Source organism: Gouania willdenowi, chromosome 1, assembly GCF_900634775.1.
Source record: "Gouania willdenowi chromosome 1, fGouWil2.1, whole genome shotgun sequence".
NCBI classification, from domain to species: Eukaryota; Metazoa; Chordata; class Actinopteri; order Blenniiformes; family Gobiesocidae; genus Gouania; species Gouania willdenowi.
In genome coordinates, this window is record NC_041044.1 from 12,863,327 (window position 1) to 12,888,708 (window position 25,382).

The window sequence follows — 25,382 nt, forward strand, 5'->3', positions numbered from 1 at the left end:
ATTGAAGTTGCTCTCTTACTTGAGTAAAAGTAAAAAAGTACATGCTACCAAATGTACTTAAAGCTGATATCCAGAGTTTCTGAGAAATCTATGTTTATGTATGATTCTTTTGAAACGCGGAAAAAATACCTAACGAGTCTTTTACTATGGTCTACTGCCGGTGTTCATTCATATACGTCAATGTATATAAGTCCCGCCTTCATCCTAAAGACCCCTATACACATCGTGTCGCGATCTCCCAGCCAATAGGCTTCCACTTCCTGTAGCGGAGACTGTCAATCAAAGTGAATGCGCGCGCATAAACTGTGCATGAAAACAAGGCCGCTCGTCACAACAGCAAACAGGAATCCCTCTGAGCAGCATAGTATCATGGAGGAGCGCTCCGAAACTCCAATGCTTCAACTAAAAAACAAAAGAAAAGTCCAGCTTGCGGATAAACAACAGAATTTATCTCAGAGCAGCTATTCAAAGGTGGAGGGACTTGCGGCTTTTAAAAGGATTCCAAACAGACCCTGATTTGGCAACATTTCTCATGGACAGGTAATAAAAATGCTTTAATCAAACTACCATAAGTGTTTTATTAATGAAAAACAATACTACACGTCAGTGACGTGCCGTGGCCACTAGGGTTGGGAAGGCACGTTGCAAATCGAGACCACCAATGACAATTTCATATGTATATAAGTGTTAATTCAATTCAAATCAATTTTATTTGTATAAAGCAATTTCCTACAAAGTCATCTCAATACGCTCATCAAAATATAAAATTCATAATAAGAAAGAAAAAACCCAATAAGATCCACATGAACAAGCATTTAGCCATCGAACAAAATCAACATCATAAATACCATTAAAGAAACATAAACAATTATTTTATATAGCCTCCATACTCTCCCAACAAGATATATCTCATGATACGGCAGCACATCCGAAAACAGAAAATGACAACAACAACTCAGAACAGCCTCAGTGAGGAGCATCCACAAAGCCAATCCTTCCTTTTGTTCCATTTACTGTAGAAAGTACCAACAATGTTCTGACCTTAACTTTGCTGAAGGTTTGGTAACTCAAGTCTTCGTCTCCCATCTTTTAAAAGCTGTTGTTTTTCCTCAAAAAAAAGTTTCTCTATCATCTCTAGCGCTGTCATCCTGCCTGTAGTGTTATTCCGCCCACTAGCTAGAGAACGTAGCAGCAGCGGTCACATGGCATCTATTCACTAATGTACTGTGAACTTAGGAATAGCATTTAGCATAGCACGGTTACGTGCAATGGCAGCGTAAAGAGCTGCCTTTGCACGTAAATGGTTGTCATCTTGGGGACCTGACTGCGCATGCGCAAACACGTAAAAACACGTAATGGGAACGGAGGCAGAAGAGCAATGTGCATTTGGGAGGGGGCGTGGCCTCCCTCTGCCTTACTATACTATAATTTATAATTATATTATAATTAAAACAAATAATCAAAATATCAATTCACCCTTGGGTAGGCACTGCCTACCTTGCCTACCCTGACGGCATGTCACTGCTACACGTGTGTTAAACAATGTTGCACAAAAGTAGAGGCGTGGCTTCTGGTAGATTGGCAGAGGCAGGGGGAGGAAGTGCAGCTGTTTAGGGAGGGACATCGAGAAGTTTGCTTATGAATTTTCTCTCTCTCTTTTCATCCTCCGGATATCAGCTTTAAGTTACAAAGTATAAAGTAAAACAAATGTCCCTTCAATAAAAAGACAGGGTTTTTAAACCAGAAAATTCCAAACTGGTACATAAAAATAAATAACATGCCAAAAAAACTAATTATAATAATACTCAAGTAATGTACTGATACCAGGAATAACAACTTAAGTACAGTAACAAAGTATTTGTACACCGTTACTTGTCACCTCTGTTGTATTGTAAATAATAAATAAATAAATAAATAAATAAACAAAAGTTTCCCCTTTCCCGCCATGTGTTTGTTGCTCGTGCTTTGGACCAAGAGCCGGATAACCCCGCCCTGCTGGCAGCGCTCAGGCCAGTCATTGGTCCAACACAGCCCCGCCCACTCATAACGGGCTCTGAACACAGGGCTGCTGCTGGTCCCACGGTGAGTTTGGATCCTAGAGTTGTAGTCTAGGAGCACTGAGCAGAAATGCTGTGAACCAGCGGCTTGCTCCGGTGATCCTGTCGGTGACCGAGGCTGCTCAACCACACAATGATGCTCAGAGCCGGCGGAGAGCCCTCACTCAGCTCTGCGGGACCTGCGGCTGCTGCTGCCGCCGTCACCTGTCTGCTGGTGACCGGGATGCTGGCGGTCACCGGAGAACACCCGAGCCCCTCGGCCCAGCCATGGGAAGCTTCAGACGGCGAAGCGAAAGCCTTCTCCGCGTACATCAGGAGGTTGTCCCGGGAGAAGAAAGCAGTCATCGGTCCGACGCGGAGCAGCGCTCCCCCGGGGCCAGTGGAGCATCTTACCCCAGCTGACCTCTTCATAGCCGTGAAGACTACCGGCAGGTATCACCGGCAGAGGCTGGAGCTGCTGTTGGACACCTGGATCTCCAGAAACATGCCACAGGTGAGAGAAGTCAATTCAACAAACTAGTCAACTTTAAAGTCACAGAAAACTGTTCAAACTCTGATTAGTTTGGTGTTTTTAACACCAGCCTGTGAGGATCAGTGATGAAGAAAACAGAGGTGGCAAAAGTTTTCTGTACTCAAGTAAAAGTATAGATACTTGAATAAAATATGACTGGTAAAAGTAAAAGTATTGCAGCACTGCAGGACACAGGAACCCTGGACTTTTTCAAACACAGCTCAGGGTTTAACCAGAATAAAAAGCTATTGTTCAGCCTCAGGACAGATTTCGATCTTTCTACAAAAAGCTGCATGAATGTGCCATGCATCACTTTATAGAACTTCTTTGTTTTTATGGTTGTGTATTTGAAGGGGTACCAGGCATGGTGTTTTATGAAGCTATTAAAGACAGTTTGTGGCATCACATGGTCATTGGGAAACAGTTTCACTTTGGTCCGTGGAGCAGGAGAAGGAGATCACATCATTAGTGAAGCTCTGGTGCTTGATGCCCCGATGAAGCCTGTTTCGTTTGGCGAAGTCCGTGAGTGAGTCATAAGTCCATGTGTCCGTGTGAATGTCTGTGTGATAATCCTTCTATCCATCCGCTATTTTAATTATATCCATGTTTTTTAAGGCTCTTATTAAATAAATTGTCTCGACTTAAGTCCAGGCGGCAGTCTCGGACTATGTTGTCACCAGCGCGTCATCGCGACAAGTCGTGCATGCGCAGAACGACCGGAATTAATTTAAGAGGAATTGTTTACAAGATCAAGTAATTATTTAATTCAGAATTAAAATCGGAATTAACCAGCCACTTAATTTGGATTTAAGTTTAATTTGGAATTAAATTTGCATTAGGAATTAACTAAGTGTTTACATGGTCAGGTTGAAGAGGAATTAACTTTTATTCTGAATTAAAGGGGAATTGAAGCTCCCATGTAAACTTGGCCAATGACATGGTCAGACTTAACTATAATAGACTTTCTATGTTTTATCCAAACTGATATGAAGTGTGTACAGTAAAGTAAATCCCTTCCTTCCTTTAATGGCGAGTATGAGAATAAATTTAAGGTTTCTGTTTTGGCAACAACAGCACTTTTACTGAGCTTTGTAGATGACATCAGTGTTACTTAGCCTTCAAAACACTTTGTAGGATGAATGTTTTCACAGCATTAGATCATGGCAGACTGGCAAAAGGATTTTAGTGACAGAACTGGGTTTATTATGAAGGGAAACATCTTAGTTTTAGGAATGTTATCCATTTTTTTCATTTTATTAGAGAAAAACTCATTGTTCCACCCTTTTAGCATTAACTCACATCACCAGACAGTGACTGTTAGCATTCTGTGATTTTATTACCACTTCAGCACTCGTGATGAGGGGTGGGAACCTCTGGGTACCTCACGTTACGATAAGATACGCGATACAAAGCTCACAATAACGATTATCTCACGATATGACAATAATGCAATTATTGATATATTGGTCAGAAATCAGTCTACGATAATCGATGACATAACAAGAAAAAAAAAAGATTAAGTGAAAAATACAATTTTTATTTTATATCTCTGAAAGACAATACATTGAAAAAGTGTCCTATGAACAGTGACACTATTTTAGTGTAACATTTCTGTAAATAAGTGTTAACATACCAATGTAAATAATAAGTATTTTCAATAGTGCTTTCTGTAAACAATAAATAGGGTCTTTCTTACCAGACACCATTATAATGCAAAATTACAGTAAACAAACAGTGACACAATTTATATGAAGTTTACCTGCACATTTTAGTGAAAAAGCAGAAAAGGGTTTGAAAATAAAAAAAGTAAATCTTAAATCAAAAAAAAAAAACCCTGATACTAGCACGAGCATATCAACAATTGAGATGTTGTCACACTCCTACTCATGATCTAGTTTTGTATTGGTTGCTGATGACAATGATTTCTGCAGTGGATTCATGCAACATTATTAGGAGGTATCTATGGACGGTAATGTACGTATTTTACCAACATCTGTTACAACTGAAAATGGAATAGTTTCCATCAAGTTTAAAGGGAGAGGCTGAAACAGAATGAGTCTCAGTGCCACAGATAAATATTTTAGATCAAAGAGGAGCTTGGAACAGATTTTGAGGATTGAAATCCTGACTCACAGTGGTTGGAGTCAAAGCTGGATCCGCTGCTGTGAAGCACATGTGGGAGTTCAAAGCCCTTAATTGAATGCAGACATGAAGCAGCGGTTCTTCTGATCTCGACTTTCAAAACCAAGTGTTTTTTTTTTTTTTTAGAAAAAACGCTTTTGCCGAGTCATGCCGCTGTTGATATGTAAACACAAGTGTTTGCAAGGGGATGTCAATGGATTTATGTTAGTGTGTGTGTGTGTGTGTGTGTGTGTGTGTGTGTGTGTGTGTGTGTGTGTGTGTGTGTGTGTGTGTGTGTGTGTGTGTGTGTGTGTGTGTGTGTGTGTGACACATTCCTGAAACTGGTCTCACGGTCAGGTGTGTGGTGTTCGTAACTCTACCTGTTTCCCAGACACACCTCCGCTCCTCGCAGACTGCTGAGTAATGGAAATACACAGACACCTCTGCAAACACACACAGGCATGCCCTGGGAACACGGTGCGTTTCTCATGGGAACTAAAGAAATGTGTTCGATCACAGGAGTGCACACACACACACACACTGGCAGCACTTTCTCCTGTCATTATGTTTGCTGCTATTTCCTGTGTTGTAAAACTCAAATCCTGCAGACCCTTTCACACACATTTTATTTCCCTCCGACTCTCCCCCACCCCTCTCATCACTCATGACCTTGGTCACACACTGCTTTGATACACACGCACACACACACACACACACACACACACACACACACACAGATTCTCCCTCTCACATACTGATGCAAAGTTCTCTGGAGGGGCTTAAGAGGTTCAGTAGAAGAAAAAAACACACTGACAGAATCTCACAGCTGGCTGGGCTCGCTGCCTCTCATTTTCATTTTTCACGTGCGCTGATGTAATCACACGGTATTTCAACCTGAGATTTACTCATTAAAAACCAGCAGGATCCCTATGTGCAAGTTATTACCAGAGGTGTAAAGAGTACTGATATATTCTACTTAAGTAGAAGTACTATTACTTGATTGAATTTGTACTCAAGTACAAGTAAAAAGTAGCTCCATTAAATAGTACTTAAAGTACAATTTAGTAGTTACTTTCATCCCCCCCCCACCCCCAACAACTTTTTTTTTGGTAACAAATCTTGCCACGGTTCCATTGCACACAGTAAACATTTCATGTATAAACTTAAAAAGGAAGAAACAAAATTTTGCACAATTAATAGATTTTCCACTAAGGCATCTGTATAAAATTAAATGTTTGTCAAAATGTATATACATAACACCCAATAATTCAATTCAAATTAAAAAAAATTCTCAGGCTCCAAGTATGTGGGTGCCAAATGTGCCATGTGGGTAACAAAACCCTAACCTGAACCCCAGAAAGTGGCTGATCATGTTCATCGTGCGACCATGAAAGAGACCATGAAACAGAAATTAAAAAATAATCACACAAAATATTTTTTTTATTTTATTTATTCAGTTTATTTCCGACATGGTTACATTCAATTTTGTTTACATTTTTTTTTTTTTTTTTTTTTTTGTACATGCCGAAAAAGGAGACGAGAGAAGCAGTTTGCTTTTCTGGGTCCCGTCCCCTGTTTTGTACACCGAAAATTTACATCAAAGCTTGTCTCTCTGGTCAAACATTCTGAGGTTGTTCTGAACAGTCCTTTTTTGTGTAGGATTTATTCTCATCTGTAGTCAGTGTTGTCTTTTTTTTTAATTTTTTTTTTTTATTTCTCCTCCTCTCTATCGTTGTTCGTGTCGGCCTTGTTCCCTGCCAGACGTTGTTTGCATCCTCCAGTTCAAGAAAAGTTCATCTTCTTTCGAAGTTGTTCGAAAGGTTTTTCCCTTGTCATCCATGACGTCACCACTCGGGAATGTCTCTTTTGGACACACAAGTTTGCAGCTTGTTTTGTCTCTACATCAAGGTTATTCCAGCTGTTGTTAGTTCTATTGGCAGTGTTGTATTTTCCACTGTTAGATTTAACCCTTTCTTGTATAAACACATTACTATGTCTTAGTTCATAAGCAAGGTAGTAATGTAATCCTTAATCACCCCACCACCTAGCAATTGAAATGAATAAGTGACAAACCTTTTTTACTCTTGGTTTCCACATTGAATTCAGTGTCAGTGAAATAATCACAGTCTGAGTTTTGTTTCCAGTGTTTATATAGATTTGGGTCCATGTCCGTGATTACCATCAGTAATGTTGTTGTTTAGGTGGATCCTTCGTATTTTCCCAAGTCTTCCATCGTTTTGAATAATAGTGGTGTGATATGTATCCTGCAGTTTTTCGTCCACGTCTTTAGAATCTTTCCTCCTTTTTTTATTTGGAGTGCCTTCCATGCAATGCTTGCGTTTCGTTTTGTCAAGTTTTCATTAATAAATACCTTTGTTTCCTTCAGTTTTTTGCCTTGCTTCAGTAGTTCTCCTTTAAATTTCACATTCTTGAAGGTGATTTTTACAGCTCTGTTATCATTTCTCTCTGGCAGGAGATGGCAGGAGTTGATGTTGTCAGGTTTCAGGACAATGTCCTTCGACTCCAAGTAGTCAATGACCTGTTGTTCAATCGATTTTGTTTCTTCGTCACTCGCGTAACTCCTGGGTATTATCTTTAGGCCTGTGATGATGACATCTTTCTCTCTTTCCTTTTGTTTCAGCTCTTCAACCCTCGCGTTCAACAGTTTTATCTCTTCAGCATTCCTCTCATTCTGCTGTTTCAGTACCTTTGCTTCACTTTGAAGGTTTTCCAGTGATTTTTCCAGCGTCTTTTCCAACGACTTTATCTCGGCAGATAGATCGTCTTTGAGGTTTCGGAGACCCTTGTGTATCATCTCCTTGTCCTCTTCCAAACCCGGATCAGGTTCTGGAGGGCCTCAATGCGGTTTCTTTTCATTTTGGGCCCAATTTTTCAGGCTGTTCAGCTGTAAGCCAGCTGTAGCCAAGGATGTGTTATCTGCTCTCTCCAAAAGACCAGAGAAAATGTGGTCACAAAAAATAATAATTTACCCAGTAGCGGTAGGGTGTAGAAATGTAATGAATTACTTTACTTATTTTAAAACTTAACTTAAGTACAAGTAAAATTACTCATTTAGAAATATACTCAATGTATTACTATTAAAAAAGTGAATGCAAAAGGGGGGTGATCTAGCAATGCAGCTGCAGATCTCAGGATTTCTGACTGTAACTGTGAGGTTAAGGTGTACTAGTACTAGAAATGCAGTAAGCTTTGGTAATACTTTGCGTTACTCAGAAGAGAGAAGTTTACTGTGATTTGTCTTCCAAGGCTTGTTCATTTATGTATCAGTATTTGTTAAATGGGAGTAAGTCTTTAAACCATATGTCAAACTCATGGCTCGGGGGCCAAATCCGGCCCTTTGGAGCATCCAATTCAGCCCGCAGGAGAAAGTGAAAATGATAGAGAAAACATGAATCATTGTGTAAATGAAACTCAACAATATTTACAGGGGCTCACAGTTTTCCTGGTGCTTTTATTGCATGATGGCAGTCATTTTCAATGTTAAACTGTTCTTACAAAATCTTCAGATTATTACATAACATTTTCCTTCATTAAAAAGAATCTGGTCACGAATCTAGGAAATGTAAAGTGAAGACCCTGTTGGGACTGATATCTGTCACTTATTGCTTGGATATTGTTGGTTTCTTACATAGTTTATATTTTATGTATACGTATAAATGCAAACTAGGGCATGTTTAATGTTGAAATCCCTCTTGAGATCAAACTGCTTCATATTTGGCCCCTGAACTAAAATGAGTTTGACACCCCTGCTTGAACCCCATAAAACTGTAGCATAAAGGCTAAACCAGGCACGGCGCCAGGATGTTTTTACTCCCAGTGCTAAGGGGGTGCAGGATTGGTATGTGTGGGTGCTGAGAATTAAAAAAAAAAAAAAATACTCTTACTTCTATAAGGAGTTTCGTATTTTTTCTTTAATAAAAGACGTTGTGCGACACAGAATTTTAGATATAAATGTAGTTTTAACTGAATTTGGTCAAAGTATATTTAACAAATTAGTTAAGCATAATACAGGTGACCACAAGGCAATGGCAACAAAAAAAATAATGAGCTAAAGTTATCTATTCAACACCTGACAGCCACTCTTTCGCCTGCCAATAATCAGACAATAAACCTAAAATGCAAAACGTCAGGGAAGAACTAACTCACCCTAGTTGTTTTATACGAGAACGATGTGTTTGTTGTTGTTTCTGTGTGTATGGACAGGCAGGCAAGATTGCTGAGTAGAGGGTTTGCCTTTCGGTTAGTGGGGTATGTTTTAACGCGCCGCATGCAGGAAAAACTGTGCTCACATGAGGTGACAGGTAGCGTGACAGAAATGAGTATAAGTTTGTAGAGGCTCCCTGGGAGACAGGCTCTTGGTCTTCATTTTCAATGGGAACTTTCTTTTTCTTAATTATCCATTGCATTGGACTGCTAGTAAACGCTAAAATGATGCGCGAAAAAGACCCCTCCGTCCCCCCCATCCCCTATCACACACACACACACACACACACACATACAGTGGTATATGTTAATCAATGGGCCCCATTGAATGGGGTACAAGCAGGGAATTGATTGGAACAGAACGGCTACTCTGGAACTTTTCAATGTTTTTGAACTCAATAAGTTAATAATAAAAATATTTTAAAATAGTAAATAAAATGCTCAAGGAGCTTAACTGGGGCTACACAAATTTCTTACGGGGCTATAGCGCCCCCTAACCCCGGTGTAGCGCCGTCCCTGGGCTAAACCAGGTACTCTGGAGAACAATTGGAAGGAAAAACATGGAGAACATAAATAAGAAGACACAATGAAACAATGAGTCACATTTAACTACAAGGATTCAACTACACAATAAAACAATAAACTATTCAGGATGTGACTGTGAGTGCTGTCACAGGGTTCTTTTGTCTTTAGGAGTTATTTAACCCTTTTAACTGGCAACGATGAAACCATGAATGTGTTCACGCCTACATAACACGCTCTCTACAGGGATCCAATGAACCACAGACAATCACAGACAAACATTCTCCTCCTGCTGATTTTTAGACTGAGTAGGGGTGAGTATTGGCAAGGATGTTGCAATACAATACGTATCACGATACATTATTATCGTGATGTATTCTACCCAGTTTTTATCAAAATTAAATGTAGAGATGAAAAATAAAGTTGCTGTATATGTTCATCAGAAGATATTGATCATTCAGAGGACAACTTGAGTCAAAACTATTTGCTTCAAAACATCCTATTTTTTATTTATTATTAGTGTTTTTGCACATTTTCACTGACAAAAAGAAAATGCAGTGTTACACACTGTCATCATAAAATAAAGTACAACAAGCTTATTTTCACTGAATTTACTGTATAGAGTCTCAAAGTAACCATGAGAACGTAATGACGGCATTGTAACAACTGTAAGTGAGAACATTAAGGATAAATCACCCTGAGTTACTGATAATGCACAAAAATAAGAAAAAAATGATTGATCCTATTGTATTAGTTTAAGCACTAATCTGAACAGATTATATGAGAATAAAATGCCTGCACATACACAAATATTGCAGGCATTACACACTGCCATCATAAAATCAAGTGCATCAAATAACCATTACAACACATTGAAAGCATTGTAACCACTGAAATATTGCACAAATACACAAAAACATTGATTAAATATAAAACAAAACAAAAAATTCGAAAAACATTTTATTTAAAAAATAGATTTAAAATCGGCACCCAAAAAATTGCAATATATTGTGAAATCGATTTTTTTTTCACACCTCTAGCAATGAATGCACAGAGAGAAGATAAAAGCATCCATCCACAGTGCAGCTATTACTGATTTGTTTAGTGGTCAGACATATACAGATGGTACCCAGTTTACACACAGGTTTCATTTGTTACGTTTTAGATTGAGGCCATGAGGTCTCTGTAGTTTCACTTTGTGTTTCTCCCATTTTTGTTCCTAATCTTTCTCATGTGATCCACTGGGTGAGTCACAAAACTCAAAAAATGTGTTACAATTCTTCCAACTTGTTCATTGTCCTCTGATTCAAGGCTGAGAACTGCATAAAAGCCATTAGTCAGTGGAGCTATAAACAGCCTTAGAACAAACCTGACAGTTGAAACGTTAACGCTCATTGTTTTAATCCCATTGTTCGACAATACGCAGCCAAAACAGACTTATCTGCTGTTCACTGCATGCGCACCACAGTGTGTGTGCATGTGTGTGTGGCTTCCTGTGGAAAGTTATGGGGTCCTCGTGGTTTCCTGAGTGTGCAGTGACCCTTAGTCTCGTCACTACCGTGCATAAACACTCACATTCGGGTAACTGGGATATCATCAGCAGCTGCTGCTGGTGACAGACAGGAGGATGACCTTTGACCTTTGTCTGAGCCGTCATCATGCTGCTGTTTAGGAAAAACAGAGAGTGACCGACTCCAAGGACAATGTCCTGTATTTTAATGATGAAATGATAAAAACTGTTTCTTTTTCCACAGACGTTCATATTCACTGATGGAGAGGACAAAAGGCTTAGGAAAATTCTGGGTGAGAAAAACACACACACACACACACACACACACACACAATGTTTACCTCTTCAGCCCCAACGGACCCGCCGGCGGGGGCAGCTCCAGCTTCCGTGACTCTCACGGGTCTTAATGTTGTAAAGAATGAATGAAATCACACATTCTATTGTAGCCAGCCCTCATTCAGAACAAAAGACCACAGCACACACATTATATTTAAAGAGGGAAAAGTCGACAACTCGCCAAACTCTACATTTTTCCACTGCTGTGAGTCACAAAATAAACACAGAGCTCTATAACAAGAGCCTACGTGAAACACCGCCACAAAATCATAAAGTACACAAAAGTACCTTTGTAGTTTCTTATCAAAAGTTGCTCCAATGTGCATAAAACTCCATATTTTGCTAAATCCAAATCGCATTATCAGACAGACACCACCATTACACACAACTGAGAACTTCTCAGTTGTGTGTCACTCAGTATCATATCTTTCCAAAGTTTCGCGTTATCTGTAACAAGGGCTGCCAAGTTTCAGAAAATGACAAGAGTGAGATATTAGTGACATGATGCGTTCCAACGAAGAAAAAAAAGTGTCCTTTTTTTAACATGGCTTTGGCCTGTTTTAATGTTAATTTATACCTTACGACTGATGTCCTCACCTCCATGCTAGCGGCTCTCCCTGCACTGTGGCCTCCTAATCCAGAAATTAGAAATGAAAAATTAACAAGAATTTTGACAAAATACATTTATTTGTCAATATTTCATTTCAACCAACTCTCCATCATTTAGCTGGGGAAATGTCTCATGTTGTAGGTGTTTGTCTCAGATTTTGATGCCTTGATGACAGAGGCAGGGGGCTCCCACTTAAAACACTGTGGCCCAAGGCAGTGCTACCTTTACCTCAGCTCTCCTTGTCTGCAACAGAAAGGAGGTCATTAAAAAGCTAATCATGTAAAAAACATCAAGTGATTTTAGATTGAATGAATGTCTTAGCAGCAAACTCAATGTTCATAGAAAAACACTATTACATACAAAAATATTAAAATAAGAACAGTTAAAATGAACATTAGATTACATTTACTATGTATTTATGCTGATATAACCTATAAGTGCAATTCAGCTGAATAAGTTTTAATTAATTTAAGTTAATGTCTAGCACAGCCATACACACACGTAGGAGTGGGCAATATGAGGGAAAAAATCACATCACCATTTTTTGATTTTGTAAAATCACGATCACGATTTTTCATTCAAATCATTTAGACTATTTTAAAGTTATTTACCAATAAAACAAAGCAATTCGCTTACTTAAAATCATTGCCCTAAATGGAAAAAGGAATGAAAGATTATTTAAGACAAGGACTTTTTCAAATATTTTTTTAAAGTTGTATGTAAGCAATTTATCAAACTGGTTCCATGTACAATTAACATCAAACAAAAGCGCTGACATGTTCTTATAGTCACACATAGTCTTTTTACTTTGTTTAACTAAAGTGGTGTAGCATTAGCATCACTTGCATTAGGCCTGGGTGATATGGACCAATACTCATATCTCTATATTTTTCCTGGCAATAGGCGATATGAACCATTTATTTTTTATCAATAGTTTTACAAGAAAAGCAATAATGGGTAAAGTAAATCACATTCAGGACACTGTCTCTTTAAGAGTGTGGAAACAGCCCCGTTATGTATGTATGGCAGCTCTGCTGTCTGTAACCACTAAGGGTCCTACTTCAATCTAAACAAAAATTAGCAGGTCATGTAGAAGCTTAGAAAAATGTTATTTTGTAATCAGTATGTGATTTTCGGTGAAAAGTGGCTGGGGCTTAAGAGGATAGGAAAATATGGGTGAGGCACACACACACACACACACACAATGTTTTTGCTGAGTCGTAGCAGTCATGTTATCTGCAGTGTAAGAGGCAGGAAAGCAAACACAAGGCTGCTTATTGAGCAATATTGTGTTTCCACAAAGTGCAGGAAGCCTCTCATCAACAGGCCTTTCCTTTCTCCACTTGTGGAATTGTTCTGCTTCACATTAGCTGTTGTTCTCTTTATTTTATTTTAGACACAGAATGAGTCTCTGTCATACTGTGTGAGCAGGATAAATATTAGGATGCGTATCTGTGACTCTATTGGATGTGACACAAACAGAATTTTAAACTTCTTTCCAGCATTTTGAAACTACAAAACATACTAACGTAACACACAGTACATACTCAATGATTATGTACGGTCTGCTATATACTATTATTATGATTAGGATGGTGACCCTTCCAAGTTTCCCAAGATGCATTTCAAACAACGACAAAAAGCGGAAGCAAACTGAGGCTAAATATCTCTGTTGATTCTCCACCTTTGAAAGTTCTGAAAACATTTTAAGCAAGAAAGTGATGAGGTAGAATATCAACATGTGGATATTTGACCCATAAAACTGGCAGGAACACATTTTATGCCAACATTTCAGAGACTCGCCATTGTGCTGCTGACTAAACTTCCGTTTAACTTCAAAACAAGAGCCCTATTTACAAAAGCATTAAAAATCGTAATGCATCATGGTGTGGTTAAGTATGCAGGGTTCCTGCGGATCCTTAAACAGTCTTAAAAGGCATTAAATTCATGAATCTAAAAAAAAGGCCTTAATTGTCATTAAAATGCTTTAAATCAATGTTTCAAAAGACGTACATTTTATTGTATTCGTTTCTTTTAAAAATCTATAATTTATTGTAACATTGTGCAATCACGACAGCGGAACCAACTATAAAACAGTGACGTGGTTGCAGCGGGACTCTGTGCAGATGTGCGTCATGCTTGTAGCAACTTTTAACAACATGGGGAAATGTAAATTTAAAGAAAATTGTCTGTCCAACGAAGTTTTTTCTTAATGGTTTTATTTTATTTTTTCATGTTGGTTGTTTCATTTATTTCTGGCTATTTCTGTAGTCATCTTGTGTGTTTTGGGTGATTTTGATTATTTTTGCCTGTTTTTTTGTGTTTTTTACTGTCATATTTTGTTTTTTTATGTGTTTACTTGCACGTCTGCACTTGATACTGGAAAAAATTGACCGTAACCCTATGTAAATTATGTGGTATTTTTTCCCCCCCAATTGTGTTTATTGTGAAGTCATAAATTTAATTTCAAATAGCATTAAAAAGTCTTAAAAAGTCTTTCATTTAATTTGACTGAAGCTTAAGGAACCCTGAGTATGACTCGTGTGCCCACGTGCATACTTCAAAGATGTCCCCATATAGTATACATCCTGTTATTTCTCACATACTCAATCTTTCCATACTATCTAATGTGCTCATTTTGACATCAGACTTAATATGAGTAGTACGCTAATATGCGATTTCGAACACAGATAAACTTCTCCTTTGTTGTCTGATTCCTGTTTGCTATTGATCTGCAGGGCCTCACCTCATCAGCACCAACTGTTCAGCAGCACACAGTCGTCAGGCCCTCTCCTGTAAAATGGCTCTAGAGTACGACACTTTCATTACCTCTGGAAAAAAGTAAGAACCATTCACCACTGTGCAACACAAAGGAGAAGAAAGAGAGTTTTACCGACTCTGCTCATGCTGCAGGTGGTTCTGTCACGTGGATGACGATAACTACCTGAACGTAGACGCCCTCCTGAAACTCTTGTCTCAGTACAGCCACACACAGGATGTTTACATCGGTCGGCCAAGCCTGGAGCGGCCAATAGAGGCCACAGAGAGGCTCAGCAGCAGTGAAACGGTATTTTCAGTAAAATAACAAGAACTCTACGTAAAGTCGGCCTTGTTTTTAACTCTAATGCTGATGGATGAGTTTGTGTTTGTGTGTAGAAACAGGTGCGATTCTGGTTTGCTACAGGCGGGGCAGGTTTCTGCCTCAGCCGAGGACTCTCTCTGAAGATGAAACCATGGGCGAGGTGAGCTCCAACTAAAACGTGTGTCAAACTCAAGGCCCTGGGGCCAAATCTGGCCCTTTAGAGCAGTGGTTCCCAAACTTTTCCCACTTCCATACCCCTTCAGACATTTAACGTGACGCCATGTATCCCTTTGTTTTTCAACCTTGTCGTGTGGGGTTGCCTGGAATTCAAATGAAGTCCCCTGAAAAGTCTAGTAATTTATAATTAAAAATTTGATTAAAAATTTACTTTTAAAATGTTTTGTCATTCTTTTTCCAAATTATAACACCACACACAAAACAATCTGAAATAACTGTACTTTATGCTTTCCCTTAAAGTAAGTAAGTAAGTAAGTCAGTCGTTTATTTATAAAGCGCTTTTTGCAGATAAAATCACAAAGTGCTGTACAGAGTTGTGGTAAAAGTACAAGTGCAACACAATAGAATAATAAAACAAGAGTGCATAAATATCATAAGAACAGCAACATTAAAGGATAAATAAAAATTAAAATCCAGTTAACTAAAAGCTTTTCTGTAAAGTGTAGTCTTCAGCAGTTTTTTAAAAGTGTCCACACAGTTGAGCTCCCTGAGAGACTGGTACAGGTTATTCCAGAGTCTGGGAGCTACAGCCTGGAACGCCAGGTCTCCTCTGGTTTTAAATTTAGTTTTTGGGGTCTTTAGGAGACCCTGACCTGAAGACCGAAGGCATCGCCCTGATGAGTAGGGGCACAACAAGTCCGAGATATATTTAGGGGCCTGACCATGTAATGCTCGGAACGTGAGAACTAATATTTTATATTCTATGCGAAACTTAACTGGAAGCCAGTGCAGAGTAGCAAGAATGGGGGTGATGTGGGATGTTCTAGAAGCACCAGTTAAAAGTCTGGCAGCAGCGTTCTGAACGATCTGGAGCCTGTTTAGGGTTGACTTATTAAAACAAGTGAAAACAGAATTACAATAGTCAATACGAGATGCTATAAATGTGTGTATGACCAGTTCCAGATCTGATTTTGATAATAGATGCCTCACTTTAGAGATATTTCTCAGGTGGTAAAAACAGTTTTTAGTCAATTGTCGACAATGTCCCTCCAAAGACATGGACTGATCAAAAACAACCCCAAGGTTTCTGAGGCTGGTTTTAACAGATGAGCCCAGATCACCAAGAGAGTTTTTAATTAGAGGATCTTTTTATCAGGAGCAATGATCAGAGTTACTGTTTTGTTTGAATTTATCTGGAGATAATTTGATGACAACCAGTTTTTGATACAGGATATACAGTCTAAGAACTCAGATAAAAAGTGAAACTCTGTGTCATTAAAGGAGCAGTACAACTGGATATCGTCAGCATAAAAATGATAAGACACATTTTTAAAACCACGGATAGATAAAGGAGCATAAGGCAGGATTTGAGAAAAAAATAAACATTCATTTAAATTTTTTTAATGCTAATATGTGATGAAGCACTCTAAATCAAACAGAATAAGTCCACACATATTTCTACCTATTATCAATAAAAATATAAATACAATGCATATTGTCACTTTATGCACTAATCCTGGCAACAACAAACATGATCAAAAGCTCATTCTAGAAAAAAAGAAAAAGTCTCTGGAAACTGCAAAAAATTTGTGATATTAAAATGGGGTCACGAACTAAAAAAAGTTTGTGAAAAAGTAATGTAGCTCTTGTCATATTTGCACTTTTTTGTCAAGGTTGTTTCTCTGTCACCATGGGTGGTCGGTCGTAAATCGGTTAATGTGTCATTTGTGGCAATGCATGGAGGTTCCTGACTGCTGGTTGATTTATATTCTGGTTTATAATTTAATTTTTTTTATTCATGTACCCGACAATTTTCATACCCCTGGGGGTACCCGTACCCCACCTTGGGAATCTTGGCTTTAGAGCTTCCAATTCGTCCCGCAGGAGAAAGCAAAAATGAGAAAATGTGAATTATTGTCTAAGTTACCAAATAATCCAGTTGTTGATATCTCAAATTCACCAATTTAATAAAACTCCACAGTATTTTATGGGCTTGTAATTTTTGTTTGTTTATATCACATGAATGATGTAATTTTTTATATGCAAATAGTTGAAGTAACTCTCAATTTTTCCACAAATCTTCCTTTAAATTACACAAAGATTGGTGGCATAATCAAACATTTTGAAGTGAATTGAACTAGGGCACAATGATGTTAAAATTGTACATTTTTTCCCCACCTAAGATCCGCGGCCCACCTGAGATTAAACTGGTCCGTATTTAGCCCCTGAACTAAAGCGAGTTTGACACCCCTGAGCTAAAGCATCAACTCTCCTCTTTATTTATTCCTCTGCTTCCTCACCTTTCCAGTGAGGGGACCTTCATGACCACGGCTGAGCTCATTCGTCTCCCTGACGACTGCACCATCGGTTACATTGTGGAGGTGCTGCTCGGTGCGAGTCTCATACGCTCTGCATTGTTTCACTCACACCTGGAGAACCTCGGGCTATTGTCTGATGTTCAAAACCAGGTACACACACACACACACACACACACACACACACACACACACACACACACACACGTATTAGTTTAAAAAGTGCTTTTATTTTACCAGCATCTATGCCATTGTCCTCTGACCAGGTCACTCTCAGCTATGGAACAGTGGAAAACCGCAGAAACACAGTTAATGTAAAAGGACCGTTTTCAATGACTGAAGATCCTACGAGGTAAGACCAGTATGTCTTTTTAAAAAAATACATATTTTATTTTGTGAGGGCAATAAAATACAGTGCACATGTTCAGACAACAGACATTGGAACATCTTTTGCCAATCACAATTAAGATTTTTATGCTACAAAACAAACGAAAAACAGAAGGTCAGGTGAATTACTTTAGAAAACTCAAGAAACGGGAAAGATCTATATATAAAGTAAATAAAGAAAGGTCCTCTAGGGTGTTTTATTATACAATCATAAACTGGAGCACTCAGAGAGCGCAGACCTTTGCTAAGTACAGCATGAGTACCGGTTAAGGACGCTGGGCTTGTAATCGGAGGGTTGCCGCTTCAAGCCTCACCTGGGCCGTCACTGTGGGATGTTGAGCAAGGCCGCAAAATGACTGCCAACTTCCATTAATGTACTAACATTACATGGCCAATTAAAGGCGAAAGCCCTGATTTAATCTTAATCTTAATTTAATACACACAATGCACTTCGCTACCACTACTACATTACCCATAAGCCACCGCGCTTAAAGGAGCAGGCTCAGGCACAGCTCCTATTTCCCTATTTTTTGGTATTGTCTCATTTTTGGTAATCCAGAACATCACCAAAATGTAATCACATTATTATCAACATTTCCCCCTGCGATAAATAAAGGAATTCTGATTCTGATTTCCTGAAAATTTCATCCAAATCCGTTCTCAACTTGGGTTGGGTATCAGTTGGGTTTTATCCGATACCGGTGCCTACTCAGTACGCAGTACAACAAACAAGCAAAACTACAACAGAAATACATAAAAATCACACTGAAAAAACGCAAAATGACAACACAAATACACAATATGACTCCAAAAACATGCATTTTACAGGAAAAATACACAAAAGGACCACAGAAATGCACAAAATGCCACACAATGAGCAAGAAAACAACAAACATACGCAGAATCACAGAAAAACACACAAAATTACTATAAAAACTTCTGTATTATTCCTGTATTAATGCTCAGATCGCTCATTATTCTAAATGCTGACATGAATGTTGATCATGTGGCCCTCCGATCAAACAAGTATATTTGTGGCCCTGCTGTGATAAAAGTTGCCTACCCATACACTAGTCCTCAGCCTCATCTGTGGAGAATGAATGGTACCCATCCTTATAAAAAAAAAATAACAAAAGGAAATATCAATATACATGCATGTAATCAAATATCTAACCTTAGCTCCTTTAATGTTCAAAATGTGTAAAATCACAACCTTGAAATTGTTTATTTTAATCCATAGAATGTACCATGAATTTTAACTTATTAATGTTGTCATGTACTTTACTATTTTTTGCTTTTAATAATGACAAATTCAAATTACAATGCAGAATAATACACTGACCACAATTAATTTATATGATTACATAGAAATTGCCTTCAAAATAAAATGTTCATCTAAAACAGATAATAGGGTTATTTACACTCCCACCAAATCATGAGTGTTTATCAGAACAATATGGGATGTAAACATGACTGATTTACCCAAAAATTACCTTAAGCACAAAAAGATGACTTAATCATGAAAGTCAAATAATTTAGAGTCTATCGAACTGTCCATTCATTAAGCATTTAAACTGTAAAGGATACAGTTGTGAAGAGAAGAAGGTTCTCAAACAGTCTCTAAGAGCAAAATCAGCTTCTGAACAGGGCGTTCCAAGATAGACAGTTTGCCAAGATGCTGTCCCTCTCTTCCCATTTTCCTGTCTCCAAAAACAAATTTTCACTCTTCTTACAAGTCTGTCTGGATCAGTCTCTAAAACTTTTGCCACTCTCCACTTGTTCCTTGGAAGATCCTCTGCCTTCTCCATAACGATGTCTCCCACCTCCATGTTCCTCCTCGGTGTATGTCTTGTGGTGATATTAGAAAGGTATTCTCTTTTCAGCAAAATACTGAACTTGATGCCATCTCTTGCGTCCATACCTATCCTCTCTGATGAATCTGCCAGGTGGTGGTAAGGCTGTTACTGGCTTCATGGTGACTAGATGATTGGGTGTTAGTGGTTCAGGACTATCTGCATCACTCAGATTGTTCACTGTGAGAGGACGACTGTTCACAATGGCCATAGCCTCGTAAAAGAATGTGCGTAGAGAGGCATCATCCAGTCTGGCTGATGAAAGAGCAAGTGTGGAACGAAGAACATTCCTTACTGTTTGGATTTGCCTCTCCCATGCGCCTCCTGCATGGCTTGCATATGGAGCATTCAGTACAAAGTCACATTGCTTTTTAGTAAGGAATGTGGCCAGGCGATTGTTATCCACTTGCTTTAAAGCTGCAGTCGGGTAATTTTTGGCACCAATGAAATGTGTCCCTTGGTCACATCGTATTTGTTGTACAGCCCCTCTGAAGGCAATGAAACAACGAAGGCAGTTAATGAAAGCATCTGTCGACATGTTATCTAACATTATGTGAATTACTCGACAGCTGAGGCATGTTAAAAGCAGCCCATAAAGCTTATTCACTTTGCGCCCTTCTTTGGTGGAAAATACACCAAAGCAGTCCATTCCGCAGTAGGTGTATGGCGTAGATGGATGGATGATCTGATGGTAAGTCTGCTATCCGTTGCTCTTCTGCAAGTCCTCTGAGCTTTCGACATGAAACGCATTGATGTACTGTACATGTGCAGCAACAGTTTTGTTGATTCCTGTAATCCAGAATCCATTTGACCTTATCTCGTTTTTGTGAAACCTTTGCCTTGATGTTTGATTTGCTCATGATAATAAACTATTATCATTTTGGTAATGTGATGATCCTTGGGAAGTGTCATTTGATGTCTCTGTGAGGAAGGGAGTGTGGAGTTTTTCAGTCTTCCTCCCACCTTGAGGATTCCATCTACATCAAGAATAGCATCCAACTGAAAAGTTTACTCTGTGATGAATGTCGTTTTCCTATACTGAGCAACTTGAGTTGATCTGGATACACTTATTTCTGTAAGTCCTTTATAATGGTGCACTTTGCCTCCTCTGTACAGTGCTGTGATCTGTTGATTTGTTACCTTTGACACAGCGAATGAGGCATGCAACAGCTTGTGTGGTCTTGTACCATGAAGAAAACTTTGATAAGCCCTCTTACTTTCTCTGATGTTTGTACATTTAGTGTCTGCACTTTTTTTACTTCAGGATCTCCAACTGGTGTGTCTGTGACGATTTCTTCAGCTGGAGGTAACTCCTTCTCCCATAAGAATTAAGGTCCGGCAAATCAGTTTGAAGTGATAAGCTTGTTTGCAGTTGAATCACTTTTTTTGTCAGTGGAAACATATCATTACTGCTGAGGAGTTGAGCCGAGGTATATCCTTTGTATTCTGTTTGAAACAAATGTGTGGAAGCGACGTGTCTCATTGTTGTCCAGAAATATTCAACGTGTCCTTCAGTGTGTGGCCACCACTGAGGCTGTTAGCTCCAATCTAGGGTTTGTTGTGACTTTAAGGGGAGCTACTCTGGACTTAGCGATCACAAGAGCACAGTGCACCTTACCATCTTCACTAACTTGTCTCAAGTACGAACACTGGCCTTAACCAAACATGCTTGCGTTTGCAAAGTGGTGTAGCTCTCTTCTCCAGATGTGTCCAAAGTCAGCTGGTAAGTAACAGCAAGGTATGTGTATTTTTTCCAAGTTTACAGGATCACCTTTTTGGCATTCCCATGCTGGTTGCAGCTCACCTGGGAGAGGTTCATCCCAACGTGTGCCATGCCTACACATTTCTTGCAGCACCTTTTCCCCAATGAGCACAAAGGGAGCAACCAACCCCAGTGGTCATAAATTGAGGTCACTATGGATAGGATGCCATGGCGTGTTTATGGTTGATCTTTCAAGCAGATATGAAACCTGAATGTGTCTGATTAAATGTCCCAGATGATTCCTAAGGCTCTCTCTAGAGTAGACTCTTTGAAAGCAAGGTCGAGAGCCTTCACCTCACTTGCACTTTCAGATGGTGGTATACTTTGTAACACTGACTTGTTATTGGACATGAAATTGTGCAGTCTCAGACCACAAGCGGCACAGATTTTCTGAGCTTCTCTTGCAAGCTGAATAGCTTCATTTTTAGGTGACGATGCGGTGCTACAAAGATGAACTCTCATGCGGTACTCTTCTGGTTCAGTACTCAGGTCTTCGTTTTTCCATCAGAGAAACGTGTGTCAGCTTTGGTCACGTCGAACTGGTAGAACATTTTTTCAACATCACACATCAGTGCAATATTGTGCTGCCTGAACCTTAGGAGTATGAGTACAGCTAACAGATTATTTGTCAGATCTGGGCCTGAGAGCAGGTGGTTATTAAGGCTAGTTCTTTTGTCCTCAGCAGAGCAATCAAAAACCACACGGAGCTTCCCAGGCTTTTTTCCCCTTCCTTTCCTTCATCTTGACTATTCTCATTCCTTATGTGTGCATTTTAATTCTAGAAGTAGGCATTACTATGTGCAAAGGAAAGAGGCAAATTAAAGTTTAATTAGCCAAAGTTGGCTCAAACCTGTTTTTATACCCACAAAAGATCCAGAGTCTGCTTTGAGGATTTAATTTGAAATATAGTATTTTTGTACCAAATTGTCTGCATAAAGAAGATGTGCTGCTCAATGGGCAATAGGAAGCAGTGAAAAGACAGAAATCCACAAAAAGTAGAGTAAAATCCATTTCAATGGCACCTATTTATGTGAAGAAGTCTGATCGTTCCTGATGGTTACAAAGACAAAATGCATGACTGTGACTCAGCAGAATTTAAGTGTCAGGTCAACACAACAGTCACGCTGTGTACCATCGAGGGTTTGTCTGTCTTCATGGATCGTTTACAAATGAGAATTCTTCTCAGGCTTCTGTGTCCTTTGTTATAATGACAATCAATGATAAGTAATAGAGGTGTGTATTGCCTGTCATCTGATGATAGGATTTATATCCCTATACATAGGTCATGATACGATATATTCTGATATTTCTTTTATATGACTTAAAAACACAACTAATCGGTCGATGTGTGCACCTTCAGAACATTATGTATAAAATGTTTTTTATTGGCATATTTTATAGTCATCTTCAGCAGCTTCTCCATCAGTGTTTGTTTCAATGTAATTTTTGAGAAGGGTAAATGTGGAACAAGGAGATCAGCTCAAGCACACGATGCTCTGGGTTTCTTCAGGGATGCCATGTGGGTAGCAGGATCTAATTATTTAAAAACATTAAACAAGACTTTATTCACATTATGTAATTGTAATGCAATGTAAATCTTTTGAATAGTCATAAATATTTATAAAAGGTTACACTATAACTTACACAGTTAGCTCAGGTGGTAGAGGGGGCTGTCTTCTGATTGAGAGGTTGGGAGTTTGATCCCAGTACCTGACTATGTGTCGAAGTGTCCTTGGGCAAGACACTGAACCCTAAGTTGCTCCCAGTGGTTGACTAGTGCCTTGCATGGCAGTCCTGTCCCATTGGTGTGTGAATGTGAGAGTGATTGGGTGAATGAGCTGATATGTAAAGCGCTTTGAGACTGCTTCAGTGTGGTGATAAAGCGCTATATAAATGAAGTCCAGTCCATTCATAAAAGCATTATATAAATCAAGTCCATTTACCGTTTTACCATAATTGTTAACACGCAAGTTTAGCTTTTATTTACCTACACTGCACTTTCACATTTCTGTCAGTCGGGAGAAGGTGTGGGCAGTGTCTTCTCCAGACTAGAAGGGTAGACTCTTGAATCACGTGTCAACTGCAGATGCCATGTACAGGGTCTCCTTCTCATTGGCATATCTTTTAGACAGATCTTGTGCTATAGCCGCCTTTATGTCCCTAACTGTATCTGACCCTCTGGGTTGCCATAAAGTGGGGTAATCACAGACATAGTTGGCATGCTCTCCTCAGACATCACTAATGTAGCATCTTTCATTGAGTACCTCCTCTGCACATGTGATGTCAGTCTCACTCAGTGTGAATACTTCCTTTTCATTCTTTCGCACTTCATTGGAATAAAGCGCTGCATAGACAGTGGGTTGCTGCTCTAAAAACCTCTCAGTCATGTCATGGGAGCTATTCCATTGAGTGACAACATCTGGAATTGTGTCTTTGTGCTGCCATTTGGCATTTTTTGGAGTAAAGTTTGTGTATTTCTGTTGTCAGTTATTTTTTGTTTGTTTATTTGTATTTTGTGTTTTTGGAATAGTTTTTCTATTGTCTTTTACTGTATTTTCCTCTAATGTTGTAATTATTTGTATTTTTTAATGTCTTGCTCATGTTTTGTGTATTTTTCTGCATAAAATTTGACCAAGGGCCAAATGTTGCCAGTTGCCTGTCTAATCAAAAGACACAACAAGTCTCAAGAATAAGTTTAAGGCCTTTAGAAAAACTGCACTCATGTTACCACGTTGTCTTGGGCATGGTCCTCTATTCTAGTGGGTTTCCTGGCTTTGTTAGGTGTGTTGGTGTGTGAATTAGTATTTAAGCTTTTATTTTGACATCCCCCGTCTGCAGCTTCCAGGCATTGTGACAGTGGTTTCCCTCTTCTTCACAGGTTCATGTCTGTCCATTGTCTGCTGTACCCTGACACCCCATGGTGCCCCCTCCCTCACTGACCTTGCCATCCATCCAGAGGGGATTGATGGAGTCACAGCCTGCAGCCCTCCTCTGTCTACCAAAGCCTGCCTTGCACCAATGGATGGATTGAACTAGTTCCAACTTTATTTTCCACATATTAGGATATTTTAAGTGTTGAACAGATTCACACACTTTATTAATGCATGCTGGTTTAGGAATAGCCTACCCTAAATCACATGACTTTAAAAACACCTGAGCATCACCTCCAACTCAGTAGCAAACAGGTGCTCTCTACATGTACCGAAGGATAAACTGATAATGCACTCCTTTATGCTTTGGGAACTAAAGATGTCCAACCATTTCACATGGAACAAAGTATTAGCAACAGTTTCTAAATGACATGTTTCACTTTTAAACTAAAATGTGTTGTTTGACAATGTTTCAAATGGAGACACTGACTTGAATGTGGAGCTTAAAATCTATTTATTCCTTAACACTTAAGATGGGCATAAACTGCTATTTTTGACCCATTTTGAGCCAATTTTTCACTTGTGCGTCAACTTTTGGGTTCGGGCCGAGTCTCGGCTAAATGGTGCGTTGTGCATGGTGTAGTATACATGGTGTAGCATACACAGTGTAGCATACATGGTGTAGTATACATGGTGTAGCATACACAGTGTAGCATACATGGTGTAGTATACATGGTGTAGTATACATGGTGTAGTATACACGGTGTAGTATACACAATGTAGTATACATGGTGTAGCATACACAGTGTAGTATACATGGTGTAGTATACATGGTGTAGCATACACGGTGTAGCATACATGGTGTAGTATACACGGTGTAGTATACATGATGTAGTATACATGGTGTAGCATACACGGTGTAGCATACATGGTGTAGTATACACGGTGTAGTATACATGGTGTAGTATACACGTTGTAGTATACACGGTGTAGTATACACGGTGTAGCATACACAGTGTAGTATACATGGTGTAGCATACACAGT

The 25,382-nt window shown here is 39.1% G+C and overlaps 1 protein-coding gene across 2 annotated transcripts; it reads left to right on the top strand.

The window, feature by feature from the left end:
- Positions 1–2,061: 2,061 nt before the first annotated feature.
- LOC114463369 (beta-1,3-N-acetylglucosaminyltransferase lunatic fringe-like) lies at positions 2,062–25,069 on the top strand. Of its 2 annotated transcripts, none has more exons than XM_028446901.1 (8): positions 2,062–2,550; positions 11,190–11,238; positions 14,630–14,732; positions 14,805–14,958; positions 15,048–15,133; positions 17,459–17,618; positions 17,732–17,817; positions 24,346–25,069. In XM_028446901.1, the coding sequence occupies exons 1-8, from the start codon at positions 2,191–2,193 to the stop codon at positions 24,404–24,406; spliced, it is 1,059 nt and encodes a 352-aa protein (XP_028302702.1). In that variant the 5' UTR covers positions 2,062–2,190; the 3' UTR covers positions 24,407–25,069. The 2 variants fall into 2 exon arrangements, with proteins under 2 accessions (XP_028302702.1, XP_028302710.1); XM_028446909.1 differs by having other exon boundaries at positions 15,054–15,133.
- The last annotated feature ends 313 nt before the right edge of the window (positions 25,070–25,382 follow it).